The following is a 20,424-nucleotide window of genomic DNA, read 5'->3' on the forward strand; positions in this document are numbered from 1 at the left end:
AGCGAGAGCCCCGAGTTTTCGCATCAAATGTGGCATGATGCAGGCACTATCGTCATAGGGCCAGGCTGGGAGAACCTCGCCCGCACCGGGAACAAGCTTCAAGCCAAAGTTCTAGCAGATCAGTGCGGTGTGCCGGTCTTGAGGGCTATGGACCAACCTACTGGGAACGTTGATGAGGCACGCGCCTTCGCCACACAGGTCGGGTTTCCCGTTATGATCAAAGCGGTTGATGGGGGCGGCGGTCGCGGTATTCGCCTTGTACGTGAGGAGCAGGAGCTAGATAGTGGTATTCAGCGTGCCATTAGCGAGTCACCATCCAGTACGGTGTTCGTCGAGAAAGCGGCGGTGCACGGGTTTCACCATATCGAGATCCAAGTCATCGGTGATGGCACTGGCCAAGTTCGTCATCTGTGGGAGCGAGATTGCAGTGTACAACGCCGCTTTCAGAAAGTTGTGGAGTACGCGCCAGCCTTAATGCAGGACCGAGACTTGATCGGCCGAGTGATCGACTCGGCTTTGAGGATGGCGAGTGAAATTCGTTACCGATCTCTAGGTACATTCGAATTTCTCGTCAATGAGCAGCGCGGCGAATTCTACTTTCTAGAGATCAATCCGCGTCTTCAAGTGGAACACACCATTACTGAATCCATTAGCGGAATAGATCTGGTGCAAACACAATTGCTGCTATCCGAAGGTTACGCCCTGAGCGACCTTGGGCTAGGAGTCAACACCAGAGCATCGCCGCCAGCCAATTGCTTCTCACTTCAACTCCGGCTATGTGCTGAAGACCCAAGCAACAATTTTGCTCTTAGCATTGGCAAGGTTACTGAATTTAACGTTCCCACTGGAAACGGAATTCGGGTAGACTCCAATGTCACCACATCTGGAAATAACCCGTTGGTTGTCGGTTCAAGTTTTGACAATCTCCTCGCCAAGATAATCGTTACTGCATCTAGCTGGGAAGGGACCGTCAGAAAAGCCCAGCGTGTTTTGCATGACTCGAGGATATCTGGAGTAAAGACGAACATCAACCTCTTGCGTGGTGTTGTGGCCCATGCGGACTTTATGGCCGGCAAAGTCGACACACAGTGGCTAGGATCAAAACTTAATGAAGTCCTAGAGATTGGGGAGAGACTATCAAAAGAGATTCGCAACAAGGAAGGACTATCTGGCTCTTCTCCACAACTACCAATCGCGCAAGGTAGTATGCCAGCGTCGAGTATGCTATTCCGCAAAGGTGATGCATGGTCCATCACGCTGGAGCCCCTGTCAAAAACTGGCTCCCAGCAGACAGAAAAGATCGCGCATCATCTTCGCCTTTCCCGGGTGCTCCGCAACGAATTTCCCTCCTCCCTTGCTGCTGAGATTGAGTACACTACTCCGTCGTCACAGACTGCTGTTCCATATCGGATGCAGTTTGAGACCACTTCGACTGCCGCCTCAGCTCTGGTTTCTTCGTCACACCGACGCGGTGATCCCAAAAACCCAAGACATGTGGTCCTTCCTCTCTCGGGAAAGCTCATTGAGATTTTAGTTGTCGAGGGAGAAGACGTTGCGGAGAACCAAGTGCTTGCGTTTGTGAAGCAGATGAAGATGGAATTGGAAGTAAGAAGTCCTCGAGCAGGGAAGATCCAATGGGTATATGAGATGGAAGACGAGGAGGAGGATGTTGCCGAGGGCATGCTTCTTGTTGAATTGGAGGATGAGCCAGGCCGAGCCAAGGGCGTGGAAGTGAGAGGCAAGTTGTAAGAAGGGGCCATTATATGTCTGTAGAAGCACCATTGCATGCCTGGTTTTGTCTTGGCACGCCTTTGCGCCCTGTTCCCAGTCCAAAACAAATTCTTCGCATTTGGCATAAATGCCGAAACGTTGCCTAATGAATGTCATAAAGATTCGGTTCCGGGATCAGGACTAAGTACTTTTCATAGTCAGGATCTCGCGCTAGTTTAGACCTTACCACAGCCCTGGACGGTCCGCTGCGGGCTCAAACCAATATCGACCGTCAGATGGCACGGTTTGCGCATATCTTTCGAATTAGCCGTCGGCGGACCAGAACACGACGAATACATATTAGTTATTTCTCCCCGTTACACCACTCGAGCAACGGGACCCGATCTGGCAATACCTACCACATGATGTTTACTTAGCACTTAGCTCTTCCTCTTACTTCCACTATTGAAAATATTTCACCACCTTGCTCGGCAGAGCTCTCTCGCCGCTGCTGCTTATCGCGTACGTAAATTCCCATTGCTTTGCCCTCTAGGGGAGGGTGGAAGCTGACATTAAACAGAGACGAGATACAGATTGGGTCGCAGAGCTTGGAATATATATTTAGTCTCCATTATAGGACAGTACACTAATATTGTACCCTCCGGTCTGTGTAGTTTACTTCGATGGTCTTGTCCAGAATAGTTAAGCGGTGTCCAGATACCCCCCAGGTTCGTCAACCACCTTTGTCATTCTTTCTCCTCCGTACCTTTCTAACAACCACGACAAAGAATGCAATGGCCTTTCCCTCCCCTTTCCCTCTGATCTAGCTGACCCTGGCCTTTGATATTATCCTCCGAAGCCCTGTCCTTTCTTATCGAATGATCCAAATGAACACAGCATCACCCCTCTTATCATGGTCCAGAAAAGAAGCCTGGACGACTTGGAGGTCATGTCAACCGCCGAACCTAAGGTCACAAGATTAGAAACTCAAACGTTGGAAAATCGAAACAATCGCTGTACACAAATATCCGCAAGAGATCCAAAGAAAGGCCATGATGCGTCAGTCATCTCGGCACCCCCGAAATCAAAGGCTGCGAAATTTAATGCTCATACATTGAGGAAATTACAAGCTGCTGTCGATAAGGACCCAGAGGTCAATTTGATCGTACAGATACCCATAGACTACTCTCTCCGTCTGGTAGAATTTCAAGAAGAGTTTCACGAAAAAGCCAATGAAACAACCGGTAGGCTCGATGGAAGAACAAGACCTACGCGGGGCTAATAGATGTTTTTGAGCAGAAAATTCTGAAACCACCAAACAAAACAAAAATGACGATATCCGGGATTCCCTTCGAGCTTCAGATTCCGTTGATATAGTATGGCCTCTATCTCCAACGGTGTTGGGACTACTGGGAGAAACATCGGTAATTGCAGGCCCTTTGCCAGATGGTCTCTCGAAACGATTGTTTGAACTCGTGCAAACAAGTGAGGTTCTTTGGAGGTCTCCATTCCCGGACAAGATGATGGTTTTCAAGTGTCCTGCCAATGTTGTCGTGAAGGCGATACGACGCGTGGATGATGACACTGAATATACGACGCTGCAATACCTCAAGTGTCACAAGCCTGCCATCCCTGCTCCAAGGCCTTTAGGGTATGTGCGAATGAGTGGTATAACCCTCATTTTTCAGACATATAAGCCCTCAACAACTCTTGCGACAGTATGGCCTCAACTGCACAGCGGCCAAAAAGCTGCTATTAGAGATCAGCTGGATGTGATCATGTTTGATCTAAGGTCCATACCTTATACTGATGGTTCCGTACTTGGGGGTGTTGCCGGCGAAGGTTGCAAAGACATCAGAAGGCATCTACGGCAGAGTCAGAAGCCGATTCGGAGCCTTGACGAATTTGAAGAATTCCTGTTCTCGAGCCCTCACCCCGGCGGTCAGGTATTTGTTGAGTTGCTGCGTCAACTTTATCCGCATCAATCCGAGATGAAGATTGTCTTCACGCACGGTGATCTTCGACCGGACAACATCACGGTGGATATGGACGACTGTAACCAATGGGTTGTCACTGGGCTTCTTGATTGGGAATACAGTGGTTTCTACCCAGAATACTGTGAAGCCTTCAAGTGCACTAATTGCTTAGCCCCATACGAGGAGGATGACTGGTATCTGTTTCTGCCCGATTGTATTTCGCCAAAACGACATGCTCATTGGTGGCTCCTGGATAGAATTCGAGAAGCCAGGGTCGTATGAGGTTTTCGAGTTGGCAGCCAGCTTGGGTGATGAAAGAACAGACATTGGTTTTGTGGGTATTCTTTTGGCCCTGTGCAGCTGCCGGACGAGGGTACAGTAAAGGAGAGTCAAAAGATATACTTGCTTATGGGTACAGTACTATTCAACGGACAGCGCTCATCCGCGACGTGAAGAGATTCAGATCTGTTCACAATGGCAATGCTAATACAACCCGACATGAGTGAGGGTGGCAGCTACGATTGCGCCCCAGCTGCCTGGATTATTGTTCTGTGTCTCCAAAACCTTTCCATCATCAATCAACAGATTGAAGCATCCTCTCGTATTCAAATTCCACCAATAGAGCTGGGTCGGGTTCCCTATGATCTCTGCCGCATTGTTCTGACACGTCCTGTTCACACCGAGACAATCTCCTACATCATTAAAGAAGGTCCAGAATCCTGAGCCATAAATATACAGCTCAGACCCCGAAACGACCCGTTGATACCATGCCATCCTACAGTTTGGATCGTTCGAGCCACAATTCGAGAAAGTAGGGTCAGAATAGGCAGCATCGGGGGTCCACGGCGCAGGAGCTTGGGCAGGTCCGCCGGTACCTTGCCAATATGGGGTCTCGGACTGCTGCATTCCGATGTAGAGATTTAAGGCAGAGACGACGTTGTATTGGTAAAGGGTGTTGTGCTCAAACGCGGTGCCTACTAGCCATGTGCCGCGGGTGGATTCGATCAATGCTCCTCGGCCAGTACCGATGAGTTGATTGAAATTTCCATCTAGGTCGTGATCGGCTGTCCAACCCCACATGTCTTCGATATATACCGATGCACTTGGCTTCAGATGAAGGAGCAAGAAGGCCGCTTGGCACGGACTTGGGCCCTGGCATTTCGTCTCAACAGCTGATCCGGCCGCCCCTCCAACACGAAAGTGACTGTTCCAAATGCCGACGTCTCCTGGAGAGATTCCCGCCATATTCACCTCCATCAGGATACATCCTGGTAGGACATCGGCCACGGTGAAGAGCATGTCGGAGATCTGAGCCACCCCGACCTCTCCTGGCTTGCCAACTTGCACCATGGGTTTCGGTGACTTGGCGCTGGCGAACTCAGCGCCCACCGCACTTATAGCCGAAAAGGCCTCGCCGATAATTCGGGATCCAGAAGGAATGTAGATGGTATCTGACACTAGGTACGTGCCTGCCGGAAAAAACGTGATTGCACATCCTGCGTTACGGGCGAGAATTGCATTGATGTTGTGCGTATCGTCCTAAAAGTAATCCTCAGTATGCCGGTCTGATATGGATGGGGAGAAGCGTACCATTTGGCCATCGCCGTAGACGGGGAAATTCTTCACCGTCTTGATGTTCACCACTTGCTGCACGTCATACTCCTGGTAAGTGGGGGGCGCCACCGTAAAATAACGGTCAGACTCTAGGAGGACTGGCGATCTAGGAGTCTGATAGGTTGTGCCAGGGTCATGTATACCGGCTGCTGGACCCCCCGCGAGATATGCGTTGCCATACACCCACGTTTCTGGAACATCCCCTTGCAGAAGGACCCTATTACCAGCGACAACAGTACTGTCAACCTGACTTGTTCGAAGGTTCTGAATGACAACCGAATCATCACCCGTAGTTGAATTTGGAGAGACGTTCTGGCTCTTCGTGACTACCACCGTCTTCACAGACTGTGCGATCGAGTCCAGCAAAACAAAACTTCCGACATTTCCTGCACCACCACTTGTAGCGTTGATTCCAACTTCGCAATTAGTAAATTCCATGCCCTGCAAGACCATATCAAAACCATGGGTGATGTATATCCCGGTCCTCGTCCCGGTAAATGTACAGTCCTTGATGCTGTACTGCTGGTTGTTCATGTTGATGCCGATCGCACCTCCCACAAAATCTAAATTGCCCATATATGTCCCTGATCCACCTCCGGGTGTTGAAACACCAGTGTGCTGCGAGGAAGGAGCCATATTGAACAGGACGTTGGTCAATTGGGTGGCTTGAGATACGGACCAATCCATGAGAGTGAACGTCTTGCTTGAAGGGTAAGCAGTTGAATCCAGTATCAGATTCTTGACGATAATATAGAAGTTGATGGTTGAGTCGTAAGAGGGATCCTTCATGTGGAGAAACGTCGAATTTCTAAAGCTCGACGAAGCTTTCAACGTGGGTCGCTTGATGGGGTTTCCGATAAACATTGTATCCACATATGACTGGACACTATTCCCCATCAAATACATTCCTTCGGGGAAGTATATAACAGCTGGTTTTCCCGTGGTTCCAAAACTATTGCCACTCGCTCCTCTGCCTCCATCGTCAATCGCAGCCTGGATGGCCGGAGTATCGTCCGTGACTCCGTCTCCCTTCGCTCCATAATCTTTCACGTTGCGAAAGACTTTCCACGATGAACCATTGACTATAAACGGCGAGATACCGTTATGATCGATCTCTTCGTACCAATACGATGTAGGGTATAGAGGAGTGCCCAGAGGAGGAAGGCCGGGAAGCGGAGTCGATGGCACCGGGACTAACCCGGGAACCAAAGGGTCAATAGTCAAGTTGCGCTGAGAGATTGGAATCCCATGGGGATGCGGCTTGTAATCAGCATCAACGGATGGTACGTAGGTATAAGCAGGATATAGGGCCGCATGTCGGTTTGCAGAGACTTGCTGCGCGAGCGACCTCGAGTCGAGGGCGACAAAAACGAACAGTAAAAGAAAACGGGAGAAGCGACGCATGGTGGGCAATTAGTCTGCCTCAATTGATAGTCCCAACGAGTCAACCATAGAGGAATACTTCAAAGAACAGGTAACGTATGTACACGGGTACATCAACCCTTTATACCCCTGGAAAAAGCGGGAAAACATCAGCGCAGATATTTTGATTTTGCACATCCCGACCACCAGCAAGAATTTGAATCTTTTTTAGCGTACGCCACGCTCCTCGCTAGCCTGCTTCCTCCACTAGTACTATGTATGAATACCTAAATAGAGTTTGGCAAGTCAATTTCATTATGCAGGATGTGGAATTCATGGATAAAACCCGAAATCAGAGAATGGGCTCCACTGCTTATAAGAAATGCGACATGAAATTGTGACCTTGAGACAAAAACAAGCAACACCAATTACTTATTTATTACAAGTGTCTTTGCGGGGGTGGGGGACCTCAGGGGTAGTGGCCACCAAATCACTCTGACCAGTCATGACAAGTCTGCCAAGCTGGAAACGGAAACTCCTCTGTTTACTCCGAAATCCTCCAAATTCTACCCCATTCCCGTGATTTACCCACCCTCATTTAATATCAACAAAACTTGCCACGACGCAAGACTGATTGAGCTAAAAGAGACGCAAGGGCCGAATACCGGGTTTCAGCAGCTTTTACGCCGTCTGCGATGCGACCGCGTCCGTGTAGTGCTAGCCAGAGTTCCTCTCCCCGCACGCGATAGCGCACTTCCTAGCATTTGGTGGATCGGCACAGGCCTCTCACCCGATTTCGCCGACGATTGCCCCAGGAGTCGCGGAGTGTCGGAATATGGGGTACTACGGGTATATTGCAGGCAGGCATCAGACCATGCCCCCCCCCCCATAAATGGACTTGTGGGACTCGCTATGTACTCCATAGCAGACGTCGTGGTGCACAATTCTCATGCCAATTTCTCTTAACGTCTACGTACTTGACTCTGGAGAGAACGGAGTGATATGTATAATATTGCGTCACAGGGAAAAGGAAGCCAGAGTAACCCCCAAGGGAGTTACAGGCCGAGGGGAACTGATGCGTTTTTGATGCCGACCGTATGATAAGAAACAATGATCGAATCAAGTAACTAAGTGAAGCTTTTCCGTAAAGAAGGAAAACAAAAAACCCTGGCATGTTTATTTCAAGGTAGTAAGCAATGCCAGCCTACTATAGATTGAGGGATGAATAATTTGCCTGATTGGCCCTGCTGGCGCAATGGTAGCGCGCTAGACTTCTACTTCGAGTATTAAATCTAGCGGTTGCGAGTTCGATCCTCGCGTAGGGTATATCAATTTTTTTTTTGGCCCTGGTGCGGCACACTAGGTAAACCTACCATGGTACAAGGTCTTCCCACGAGCTCCAAAACCCATCCGGGCAGAAACCAGATTTAATTCCCTCTAAGCCGCGCCTCCGCCAATCGCAGAGCGAACGTCGCCCCGCCGAGGTCGTCGGTCCATGTCTCTGCGATCTCGATCGAGAGGCTCTCAGACGGTTAGTGGTACTGGCTAATTTTGGTATTAGTACTCCTCCAATCATCTTCCACGTTGTAAGATAGCATCTCTATTTTAGGAAGTTGGTACTCATCATGAGAATTCACGCTGATTTTTTTCTCTCCAACCTTGTCACTACCTGCATTCATTAACTATCCGATAGCACTGATTTTTTTTCAAAAGCAAATTGCAAATCTGTACGATCGATGCCGGATTATTCGGACAATAGTGGCAAACGCTCGAATCACCGTTCCAAAAATTTGTGAACCTTTTGCCGGCACGATCCAATCAATGTGGCCGAACTTAAATCATAGCGCGTCAGTATGTTAAGCTGCAATCTAATCTCCACCACTTCAAATCAGCGAATGACAACTTGAACATAGCGAGATCTTGCGGGAATTTCTGTTCATCACAAGATCAGCCATGATTCTATAGTTGGATCTTAAACATAGAGTAGATTAAGACATGGCACTGCTGAGCGTTTTGTGAACATGTTTGCCAATATTGACGTTGAATCCCAAAATCCCAAAATCCCCAGACGGTAACCACACATGCTTGAGCCACTTAGATCAAACTGTAGCCGTATTGAATCTGATTCGATTAATCTCGATCAAAATATACTTCGTGACGGGACTTCGAATTCTGCGTACCTCGATTAACTCTAGATCTAGGACGTCATCATCAGTCGTGATTTCGGGCGACAGCTGAACATCCCTCCAGACCATGTCTGCATAAAGGACGAAAGAACACCCGTTGCTTCAAGGTTTCAAGACCATTCACAGATCAATTATCATACCTGTTGAAATCAAGTATCAATATGACTCCCAAAGACGGTGCCCGCTTCGACTTTGTCGTGGTCGGTGGCGGTACAGCTGGCAACATCGTCGCTAGCCGCCTTGCAGAGAACCCGAACGTCACTATCTTGGTTGTTGAGGCTGGTGTGGGAAACTCCCATGCCATCGATGAAATCACGACCCCTGCTGAAGCGATGTCCCTTCGCAGTAGCAAGTACGACTGGGCCTACAAAACTACGATGGTCAAACGTGACGATTACGAGCGTATCGAAAAGCCTAATACACGCGGCAAAGCTCTGGGTGGTAGCTCGTCGTTGAATTACTTTACCTGGGTGCCCGGCTGCAAGGCCACATTCGATATGTGGGAAGACTACGGAGGCAAGGAATGGACATGGGATCACTTGGTTCACTATCTTCGGAAGCCAGCGACATACCATGACGATGAGAAAAAGTATCCAAAAGAACTCACAAAAATTGGCCTTGGCGGCCCTATTCCAATTGCTCACTCTGCCTTGATTCCGGAGATGCAGCCATTCCGTGATCTGCTCACAAAGGCATGGAAGTCGACCGGCCAGCCGATTACAGAGAATGTGTTTGACGGCGAATTAAACGGCCTGACCCACAGCGTCAATACAATTTATAAAGGTCAGCGATCTGGAAGTTTTTTGGCCCTTCACGACAAACCAAACGTCACCGTTTGTGCGGAGGCTCATTCGAAGTGTCTGATCATCGATAATGCCGATCGCTCCTGCAAAGGTGTCACTGTGATTACTGCTGGAGGCGAATTGAACTTCTACGCCACTAGAGAAGTCATTGTCTCTGAAGGGGTGTTTGAAAGCCCTAAGCTATTGATGCTGAGTGGAATCGGTCCCAAGGACGAGTTGGACAAACATGGCATTCGCACGATCGTCGACTCTCGTCATGTTGGTCAGCACTTGCTTGACCACCCTGGTGTATCCTACGTCCTCCGAATGAAAGATGGATACGGCATGGACGACCATGTTCTTCGCAAAGGCCCTAAGCATGATCAAGCTCTTGCGGCCTACAAAAAAGGCCATGGTGGGCCAATGGGATCAGGATTCCTAGAAATGGTTGGTTTCCCTAGAATCGACAAGTATCTAGAGAAAGTGCCGGAGTATAAAAAGGCAAAGGCTGCTAATAACGGCGCGGACCCTTTTTCCCCATATGGTCAACCGCACTTTGAGCTCGACTTTGTCTGCTTATTCGGCAGTGCTTTCCAATGGCACTATCCGACTCCTAAGAAGGGCGACTATATGACCGTGATGGTTGATCTGGTCCGCCCTGTTTCGGACCCGGGCGAAGTCAAGCTCCATAGCGCCGATCCTCTCGAGCAAGCCAGCATCAACCTTAATTACTTCAATAACGATCTGGATATCATTGCAATGCGCGAGGGTATCAGATACAGTTATGACGTCCTGAAGCATGGCGAAGGCTTTAAAGACATCATTATTGATGAATACCCATGGGAGATGCCATTGGATGACGAGTCTCTCATGAAGAGGACTGTCCTGGATCGATCGCAAACTTCATTCCATCCCTGCGGAACCACCCGTCTCTCCAAAAATATTGATCAGGGTGTTGTGGATCCTTCCCTCAAGGTACATGGTATCAAAAACCTGCGTGTGGCAGATGCATCGGTGATTCCGGTCATTCCAGATTGCCGCATTCAAAACTCGGTCTACATGGTAGCTGAGAAGGGCGCCGACATGATCAAACACGATCACAAAGATCTATTTGCTCATTAAACGAGCATGTGCTATTGTTGAGGTTGCCACGAAGGAACAAATTGCCAATGTCTTAAGATTATACAATGTGAAGAGCACTGAGAGCCAACAAAAAAGGACAGAAAGAGGAAGTGGGGGTATGCATGGAAATTGTGCCGATTTTGACGTCCCCGTTTGTCTTTTTCTCGTTACTTGTATCTGTCGGGGTGCCAGCAAGGTGGATCTATGGATAAAAGTTTGGTACAGCACTACACTGCTTTCGTTTTTTGGCCTTCTTGGCATTGTACGCTCATTTCGCTTACTATGTGTTCTTGATTACAACCGAGATAGCTAGATTATACTCAGAATGCCAGACTTCTTCTATCTTGCGATCTCTGACCACATTTGGGAATCGGGCCAAAGTCGCGCTCTAATCACGTGTATGCACCGGACCTGTTCCCGTTGTTTATCAGCCTCGTACCTTTAGTTGTGAGATATCAAATCACACTGTCCCTTCTAATATCTATATTCTCTGGATCTTCCATGGCTTGCCTCAGGCTGTCAACGCTCATTCAGGTGTAGAATTTAACCCTTCTGGGAAACAGAGCAGGACTCTTCAGTCCCCACTGAGAGGGAGGGAAAGTACCTCTGCCCATTGCCCCAGGCCATCATCGAAAGGTCATCTCATTCAGAAAACGAAAATCTGATTCCCGCAGTGCTCACTAGGATTTTTTCGTGTTTTGCATACTTTGCCATTTACACTTGGACTTGGGGCTCTCCAACTCACGTGCCCCCGCATACGTCATTGCTCCCCAACCTCATTTTTCTTCTTCTTCTTTTCGCCAACCCAAAACTCGACTGAGACTTACTCAAAATGGATGACCTAAGGGTCTACATTCTCACTTACAACTGTGCTCGAAACCTCATCGACCTTGACCTCTTCGCGCAGCACTTCTTCGACACTCTCACTGACGCCCCTAACTTCCCCGCGCCGGAGCTGATCGTGCTCTCACTCCAAGAGGTCGCGCCAATCGCCTACGCGTTCCTGGGCGGCTCGTATTTGATCCCTTACTTCAATGCCTTCTGCCAGGCCGTCAAAAAAGCAACTGCCAAACAATGGGGCGAGAACTACGTGAATCTGGTGAGGGACCACACGGGAATGACAGGGTTGATGGTTTTCGCGCGCAGTGACGTGTCCGACAAGATCTCCTGGATTGAGACGGCGCACGTGGGATTCGGGGTTCAGGAAATGGGCAACAAGGGAGCTGTCGGAGCTCGCATGGGCTATGCCGCTGAGGGGCGCCCGTCGGAGACACTGGATTTGACGTTCGTGGCCGCGCATCTTGCACCCATGGAAGACGGTCTGGAACAGCGAAACTTGGATTGGCAAAGCATTGTCGAGCGCCTAGTCTTCTCCCAGCAACACGAGGGCGCGCAGTCCGACGAAGCAGACGAAAACACTGCCTTGCTTCGCGGCCACGAAAGACGGCCCTCGGACAGCCGCCGACAGGATATCTTCGCTCCCAATGCCTACCTCTTCCTTGCAGGAGATCTCAACTACCGCACCTCCAGCATCAAACCCTTGAAAGGCGACACGATACGGTTCCCTCGTCGCACTGCCGAACCCAGCAGCCCTTCGCACTATTCACATCTGCTGGAAGAGGACCAGCTCCTGCGCGAGATGCACCAAGGCAGGAGCTTCCATGGCATGTGTGAAGCGCCGATTGATTTCCCTCCGACGTACAAATACTCCGATGCAGCTCGCGATGCCGCGCGCAAGGGCGCAGACGGCGTTGAAGGCGATGACCAGGAATGGCTATGGGCGAGCCATCGTTGGCCCAGCTGGTGTGATCGCATCCTCTACCTCGATGGCCCGTCCTGGGCTGGAGCCGCAGGGCGAGTCAAAACACATGCATACAATGCGCTGCCGCTGCTCCCACAGTCAGATCACCGCGGGGTTGCACTTGCTTTGTCTGTGCCTGTCAACCCCGTTCCGGATATCGATCACATGCCATCTGATGCGAAGGTCGTGGCTCCGTTCTCGATCGATCCCAACTGGCGACATCGCCGAGATGTTGCCCGTCGAAAGGAGATTGCGGTGGGCTTGGTTGCGTATCTAGGGCTGACGTGGGAAGGAAACGGGATGCTCCTCGCATCTACGCTTAGTCTTTTCGGGGCGTGGTATATTCTTCGGACTTTCCTGGAAGGTTGAGGCGTGGTTTTTTCTTATGGTGGTGGCTCGCTTTTCCTTTTCCTTTTCCTCTTCCTATTCCTTTTTTTTTCGGGATGCATCGTTCCGGTTCGGGAGTCATCAATTCATCATAAAATATCCTTATCCCCGTACTATATGATACGGTCCAATCAAAAGCATCTAACTTTATACTGGTCGCTGTACGATCAGCAAATACAAGGCGATCTCGTGACGAAACCTCCAATACTCGTCCGTCGCGGTAATTGTAAGTCACCCGTGCGCTCGGCGAGCGACCTGACAGAGTTACAAGAAAGGTTTCTCCTGAGCTGGAAGGATCCTTACTCAGACAGGCTTTATCAGCTTCTAGCCGGGGCGAATGGTCGATCACATGAGCCGAGCCCGGTCCGGAACGGTCTGGATGCAGAATGCAGTGTGAGCAAATAGCGCCGAGTGTAAGGAACGCCGTGGCTGATCACTGCCTTGGCAGAATAGCAATAATCAGATGAGGTCACTTTTCCCTTCTGCTTGTTTCGAATCTGACATTCAGCAAGCCTTCGTTTTGCGTCCGGTCAGTCACAGTGACAGCACAGCCGGTGCAGAGGGAAAGAAAGAACTGTTGCCGACCAAGCCGAGGCTGGTTATTCCCCTTATGGCCTGTTGTCATAGTAAGGTTTTCGACTTTTGTCATACGGATCAACAGTGCCACAGATGCGGTGGGGAGCGATCTAGACGAATCGAGGCCGATGTACCGTACAGTTCCCAGCTTCTATTGTCTTCTAGGTTGAGCCACTCTGCCAATAATTGCGCCGTGAACACCTCGTTTGGTTCAATAGTTGCCTGTACTGAACCACCCGTGTTTGACCCATGGCTTTGTATTCCGGGCCGCGACATCCAGAGCAGTTTGCAGGCCCAGCCGTTGGTGGTCCACTCAGAAGCGCCGGAAGTAACCGAACCGGTCATTAGGAACCGGGCGACGACTGTGTTGCCGTCGCATCGAAAAGAAAAGAAAAGAAAAGAAAAGAAAAGTAGGGCAAGCGCAGTGCACATGAGCCAGTCAAGTGACCGGGACTGACTGGTTCTCCCGCTCACCGCGCAAGTACGACACGCGGTTGCTGACGAAACCGTCGTGTCCCAAGCTCGCTGGCTGGTCTGCTCGGGATGGTGACGATGGTGATGATGATGGGGCGGTGTGCTCGCAGCCATCCCTGTTGATGACAAGCTTTACACGCACGTCGGTCGGCTTCATCTGCCGGATTGCTGAAATGTGCAGTCCTGGAGACCCTCTACTCCATACTCTTCCTCAAACAAGGCTCCCAACAAGTCCGCCCATTAACTATTCTTGTACCCGGACCGCCAGACACAAGAAACGACCACCGGGTCGGCCGGCTCCACCGCCTCCACAGGAATACGAACGAACAGAACAATTCCCAAACCCGTGAGTGGCTGGACCGGCCGTCCTGGGATTGATTTGCATTGTTTCAAAGAAAAAAGTTCATTTCACTATCCGGGGACTTGCGACTTCAAAAACTATAGATCAGACTACAGATTTACAAATAGACCAAAAGGGGAAAATCCAGAACCCCGATCCGTTTCGATGGGAGTTTTTTTGAGTTTTTTTTTTCTTGGTTCCAGAACACACGCCGGGTGGAAACCGTGAAACGAGACCTTGGAATGGTTCGGTCCAGAACCCCGATCCATTCAGCGCCTCAACTCGAAACAACAACGTGTAAACGGCCTTGTCGGGCGAACAGACACTTAATCTGCGGCCCAACGGTCGTTAGTGAGTTCCGACTCTGTAGCGTTGGAAACAACCCAACCGTGTCAGCTGCTCCACCAGGTACTGCGAGTCATTCCAGTGCAATCCGGGCCCATGCATGGGGACTGTCTGGACATTATTGGCCCGTTCGTTGTCATGCATCGCCGACCAGCATCTCGCAGTAGATCAGAAATTGATGTACGATCGACGATCTGACATTTGCTGACGGCCCCCATTTTTGCCGGGCTTATGTTGGCCAGTGTAGTTAGTCTGTTTGAGTCGAGATGACAAGGCAGAAAAAGGAGGGCCACGGAAGCTACCGACACAACGGTGGGCGCTCCTTTTTTTTCTTTTTTTTTTTTTTTTGGTCTTCCCGCCAAGTCGTGCCCAGAGTCCCGGATGTTCAGCGCGCCCTACACTAACTACTGAATAAGGAAAAAAAGGGCGAAATAAATCCAATTAATTAAATATTAGGAACACAGCCGTTCCGTATGTAATAGAAAATGGAACCTTAAAATTCTAGTTAATCCTCCTGGTTTGTGTTTTATTTTTTTATTTATTTTTTCATTTTGCAGGTTGCTCGGTCTTCCGATATAAACCGCCTGCCTGCCTTCCCTCTGACCTGCCCTTGCCTTCTTCCCGCTATCTAGTGTCCTTCGCTCCGCGTTCTCGAAAAGACGCTACCTGACACCTCCGACGTCATCACCGCTGTTCGCCTTGGCTGTCCGGCCTTTTTTAAAGTTCGACACTTCCGTCGTCCTCTTTTTTGCTTTCTCCAGTCCTCCTTTAAGCTGCTCCCACGCCGACTTTCTCCACCCTACCACACCCTGCTTCTCGAACTCGCAAGACTTCACCAGCCCACATGATGTACTCATGCGTTAATTACCCTCGCGGCTGCCGAGGCCGGGTCAACCGGGAGGGAGCCAGATGCCAAGATTGCATTGTACGCTCGCGCTCGCCCTTTTCCACCGTGTGACATTCAACTAACTCCGGCAGTCGCTCAACCTGCGCCGTCCATCTACTACGGCCTCCCCGTTTGCGCAGCCCCGAGACTACAAACGCCAGCTACCCTCGGAGGCGCTCAACGAGTCCCCAAACAAGACCACCTGCCAGCACCTGTGACCGGCTCGAATGATGATACACCCTGGGACGGCGCGACGGCGGGATCTATCCATCCATGATCTCCGTCTGCCTCCTCACGCCCATTTCCTTTATTTCTTCTCCTCGCATATGATGCATTCGCTTGGGAGTTTATGATCGGGCCACAAACCTAGCGTCACGGCGGCTCGTTTTGTTTGCGTTTTGGTTTTTTTTTCAGCTTCGATTCAACTTCCCTTCGCTTGACCTTCTTCCCACCCGCAGCTTCTCCTTCTGTCCGCTCGCTCCCCATGGTTTTCGCTGGACTCGCGCCTTGTCCTCTTGCGCGTCTCCTTTGTTAACCGTTCCCGCCATGTGGGGGCGCCTGGGGGGAAACTTTTTTTTTTCTCCGCTCGCTTTTTTTCCTTTTTTTCCTTTTTTTTGGTGTGGATTCTTTCTTTCGTTTTATTGATTTTGAGGGACCAAGATTACGGCTGGTCTCGTGCACGGGAAATAGAGCACATTGCATGGATACCAACGGACACAAGAATCTGCCACTGGTGGGCAGTGGCGCAGATGGGCATTGGGTTTGAAGTGTATTATTTGACGAGCTTCGTCGATCCGCGATCGACCTCTCTTTTGTTTTAGTTATCTCCTGCGCATACGTTGCCGCATGTGTACTTTTGCGGATAAACACTGTTTTTTTTTTGGCTTTTTCGCGATGGCATACCCCCAATGTTTCTGCGCTTATTGACTGAATCGAATTTGCTCTTATGATGAACATTACTACCTTGTTGAAACTACTAGATCCCTTACTCTGCATCGGCGTGTGGTCTGTCCGTCTGGTTTTCTCTCGTTCTCGTTCCCGGATGAACTGCATGATTGAATTCCTATCACAGCTCCGACGTTCTAGTTTCACGCCAGACCATTCTGTCGGTACCTTCGGAATCACCGGAGCTCCTTTGGCCCCTCTTTCTGGAACACCCCCCGAACAACTAATCTCTTTCCTTCTAAAACATACAACACACTCGTCGGCAACGGTTTCCTTCCTGACTATCCGTCAGGGGCCAACAGATTCTTGTTTTGCATCCTTCGCCTTGCTCCACGTGTAATCGGGTTGTACCTAATTCCTGGGTCCGATCCTCGGTCGAGGAGTGGATTCGTCTGCAGCTGACATGGCTGACTCGGCGAGTACGGCGATGTAAGGTTAGGTCATTCTTCTACATGCTACCTACTAGCTACCTACTAGTCATTATTAGTATGAAGTGGTGCGATGTTTGATATAGTTCCTTCTTCCTTCAAAGGGTCAGTCAGATCAGTCAGGGGGCGCTGCGCTCTCGAGTCAACCCATTCCAACCCCCCTTTACACCATCGTATGGAGCCGAGCGTGTGGGTGCACAATGCACAACCAACCGGGGGGAGAGCACTGATCGCGATCGGCTGTCTCTCATCGCACACAGACAGCACATCTCCACCACATCCCGGCTGCCTGGGCAATTATATATTAACAATCGTGTGGCCGTGCCTGTCTGAAACAAAAGACATCGAGGCTGAGCAATCCCTGTTCCCCCACAAAAAAAAAACGAACTGGCGTGTTTGGGGATGTTTTGCCTGCGTCAGCAGGGGGGATAAGCCCGGCCGCACAGAAGGCTTCTAGATGTTTCGTTCTCCCCTTCCCCCTTTTTCTCGCTCAGCGACGTACTAACTACAGTTGGATCCATCGTTCGCTGTTTCAGAGTGGATTGTGGGGAATGCCACCCCCACCGTCTTCACTGGGATCGGCGGTCGATGGTGGCAGTGGTGGGTGTTGCGGCGTGGCTTAGTTGGTTTGAGTTACCTAAGGAGTGGTTTGGCTGTCGGAGGTAATCCAGGCCGAGGCAAGGTTATGAGACACATCACATAGTAATGGATTGATTGATTTACCTTACCTAAAACAAGACGGGATGGATTTTGGAAAATTATGCATGACACTACAATCAATAATGTCAGGGTTTATTGACCCGGGGCAATGGCACTGTGATGTGCAGTAGCCGTTTGGTACGTGGGACGAAGGATCCAACGTACCGCGTGGATAAAGCATAGTGCTTGCCAGGGACGGGTCGAAAAGGAATGCGATAAGGTACTGTTGGATATGCTCAACACCGGCACTATGGACAGGGTTCTAATTAATAACCCAATCTATAGTCCGGTCCAATGAGATGCAACCAGCAACTGCGAAAAAGGAATCCGTGGCTTGCCAGGCCGCAGTACTTAGTGCCCGCCCGCCACGAGGGGGCCAGCTTCCTACATAATATTTGTTGCAAGACCTTCCTCGGATGGATCCGATAACACCGAAAGGGCCCCAACCAACGTTAGGCAGGCACGGTTGGGTCTAAAGCCAAACGGCGGCTCTTCGGCGTTCTAGAATGACGAGGCTCACACCCGCAAATCCATACAAGCGCCGCTCCAACAACCCCGTGCTTGAGAAGGTCCGCATGACTCGCCAAGATTTCGGCCCGTGCTATGCCGGGCGCGCATCCTGTCAAGCTTAAGGAGGCTAACGAACTATAAGAATAGAATCACGGCCGGCCCCCGTTATGCAGAAGGCTGCTTTGGTTTTGGAAACAAGGCGGGATCTATTTCGTCTTAACCTAGTATCATTGGGGATTCGAAAGCGTCGAGGGAATGAAAGAACTGTCTATATTTAGAGCTGAGTATTTGCGTTTCCAATTTTTCTTATTGCTGCAAATTGACACTGCGCTATCCAGAATTGGAATTTGCAGCGGAACAAGGCCGCAATTCTGTCAGCAGGGATGACGCAGCGGAGGAATAGGAACCTTGCTCCTAGATCTTTACTACGGACTGGTAGTGGCAAGCATTATTGATCCTGCGTAGTGCAAAAGTACGAATCTGTAGCCAACGCTTGTCACATGCCTATAGTCAACCAGTGTGTAATAAGGCAGGATGAGTATTCAAAGAAACTCAAGCAAGAGATACTTCAAATAGATCATCATCTCAAAATAGACTCTCCCATCATTTGCCGACACACCCACCGCGCAGTTTTAGTGTGCAGTGACCATTGGCTCTCATCCTCTTGTTCTTCAGGCCGGCTTTCCTCTTGTCCATCGACCAACCCCTGCCTAGAAAGCTCACCCAGAGCCTCAAAAACAACAACCTGATCTCTCATGTGCACGTCTAGGCAACTCCTCCTTCCTGCAGACCCTTCTTCAAAGAAACCGTGAGTTTCCTCTGAAATCTCCTCTACAAATCCTCGCACGCACTGGTTGACAAAATCAAAGGCTGCAGAAACTTCGCTGTGATCCTGCTTTCTTTTGCCCCCTCGGTTTTTGGTTGCCTTGGTTGCATGTCCGCCGCCGCGACCACCATCGAAGCCGAAGAGAGCGTCGTGTCCGATTCTGAATCCCGTGGATGTGTGAGCCACGACCAGGATATACTTATGGCTGCGATGAGAGGTCGCCTCTGACGTATGGATTGTGACAGGGACGGGTCGATCTCGACTTGTGCCATCTGTATTGGAGGCAAATATTGACGGATCGAGTGTCTTCATTCCATTGCGCAATGCTCTGATGGTGATGTCTTCGATATAGTGACGGATAGTTCTCGGGGGAGCTCCAGAAACTGGATCCGAAATGTCATCGCCTCTTTGATAGCGAGAGGAATCCTGGTCCTTCCATTTGCGCTTTTTGAAATTGTTTGCTTTTTTTTCATGATTGGCCTTCTCATACGGGCGCATCTCATCCTCTTGCGAGGTGCCGGGAATAAAACTATCCGGTGCCAAAATCGTGACATCAATCTGCGTGATTTTGCCTCGCTCGTGATTCAAAAGTCTAATTGGTCGGAAGCGACTCAAGGAGCTACCATCCCACTCACTCTTTCGGGACCGGTCAATGGTTCCTGAGGCCGGGAGAGGATGAATGCAAAGGCTGACCGAACCGAGATCGACAGGTCCGCTCGACCAGCCGCGTTTGTTCAACTTCAACGATAGATGTGGAAGACCAAGCCTTGCAAGGTTTGGTACCATAACCTGGGATACATAGTCATACGACGGAGAATGTGAAGAGTTGGTTCCGCCGGTGATGTTTAATCTGATGCTATCGGTGGACGCGCGGAGTCCGACGTGGAGCATATAAGGATATAGCGCCTGGAACACGAGGAATACGGATCCTGCGGTGGGCAGGTTAATATTGTATTCCGGCTGGACCGATATATTCGATAATGAGACCACGGAAGCGATTTCCTGTCTCTTCGGAGTCGGTGCTGACGGGGGGATGAAAGTCACGGACTGTGAGCCAACTTCTCCGCCGACGACTTTGCTGCCGCTAATTTCAGCCAGAAGCTTGACTGCTGCTGCGTGAGATCCTTTCAATCCCCGTTTCCCTTGCCGGTTGCCGCGGACGTGGTCGATGGTCACCGGTCGCCCGGTCAAGGCGGACAAAGCTAGCGTATTGCGGACCAGCTGGCCACCACCTTCGAGGGTTCGACCATCTAAATAGACATGGTCTGCCATCGCACTACACGAGGAATCGTTCTTTTGATAATCTGGAGCCGCGGGGTTTGGAATGATCCGGCAAATATACAATTTGTGTTGTGTGCGAGGTAAGCGAATGACGCATCACCAACTCGCGAGTCACTCCTGCCCTAAACCCAACTCAACCACCCGACGTGTAAACAACCACATCAGACTCGCCCT

At 50.2% G+C, this 20,424-nt stretch overlaps 5 protein-coding genes and 1 non-coding gene across 6 annotated transcripts; 4 read left to right on the forward strand and 2 right to left on the reverse strand.

Annotated features, from left to right (window-relative positions):
• Positions 1-27: 27 nt before the first annotated feature.
• On the forward strand, positions 28-1,749 carry PFLUO_LOCUS6192 (uncharacterized protein; the record flags this gene model as incomplete). The annotated part of the gene is made up of 1 exon (XM_073783714.1): positions 28-1,749. One exon carries the CDS (start codon positions 28-30, stop codon positions 1,747-1,749), a length of 1,722 nt encoding a protein of 573 aa, XP_073640241.1.
• Positions 1,750-3,575: 1,826 nt separating this feature from the next.
• PFLUO_LOCUS6193 (uncharacterized protein) lies at positions 3,576-6,704 on the reverse strand (the record flags this gene model as incomplete). The annotated part of the gene is made up of 3 exons (XM_073783715.1): positions 3,576-3,763; positions 4,466-5,225; positions 5,277-6,704. The coding sequence occupies 3 exons, from the start codon at positions 6,702-6,704 to the stop codon at positions 3,576-3,578; spliced, it is 2,376 nt and encodes a 791-aa protein (XP_073640242.1).
• A 1,199-nt stretch (positions 6,705-7,903) lies between these two features.
• PFLUO_LOCUS6194 lies at positions 7,904-7,988 on the forward strand. The gene has a single exon. It is a non-coding gene; the product is annotated as a tRNA-Arg (tRNA).
• A 1,021-nt stretch (positions 7,989-9,009) lies between these two features.
• Positions 9,010-10,752, forward strand: PFLUO_LOCUS6195 (uncharacterized protein; the record flags this gene model as incomplete). Its single annotated transcript, XM_073783716.1, has 1 exon — positions 9,010-10,752. One exon carries the CDS (start codon positions 9,010-9,012, stop codon positions 10,750-10,752), a length of 1,743 nt encoding a protein of 580 aa, XP_073640243.1.
• An 832-nt stretch (positions 10,753-11,584) lies between these two features.
• Positions 11,585-12,922, forward strand: PFLUO_LOCUS6196 (uncharacterized protein; the record flags this gene model as incomplete). Its single annotated transcript, XM_073783717.1, has 1 exon — positions 11,585-12,922. One exon carries the CDS (start codon positions 11,585-11,587, stop codon positions 12,920-12,922), a length of 1,338 nt encoding a protein of 445 aa, XP_073640244.1.
• Positions 12,923-18,723: 5,801 nt separating this feature from the next.
• PFLUO_LOCUS6197 (uncharacterized protein) lies at positions 18,724-20,241 on the reverse strand (the record flags this gene model as incomplete). Its single annotated transcript, XM_073783718.1, has 1 exon — positions 18,724-20,241. The coding sequence occupies one exon, from the start codon at positions 20,239-20,241 to the stop codon at positions 18,724-18,726; it is 1,518 nt and encodes a 505-aa protein (XP_073640245.1).
• Positions 20,242-20,424: the final 183 nt, after the last annotated feature.

Source organism: Penicillium psychrofluorescens, assembly GCF_964197705.1.
Source record: "Penicillium psychrofluorescens genome assembly, chromosome: 4".
Classification (NCBI taxonomy): domain Eukaryota; kingdom Fungi; phylum Ascomycota; class Eurotiomycetes; order Eurotiales; family Aspergillaceae; genus Penicillium; species Penicillium psychrofluorescens.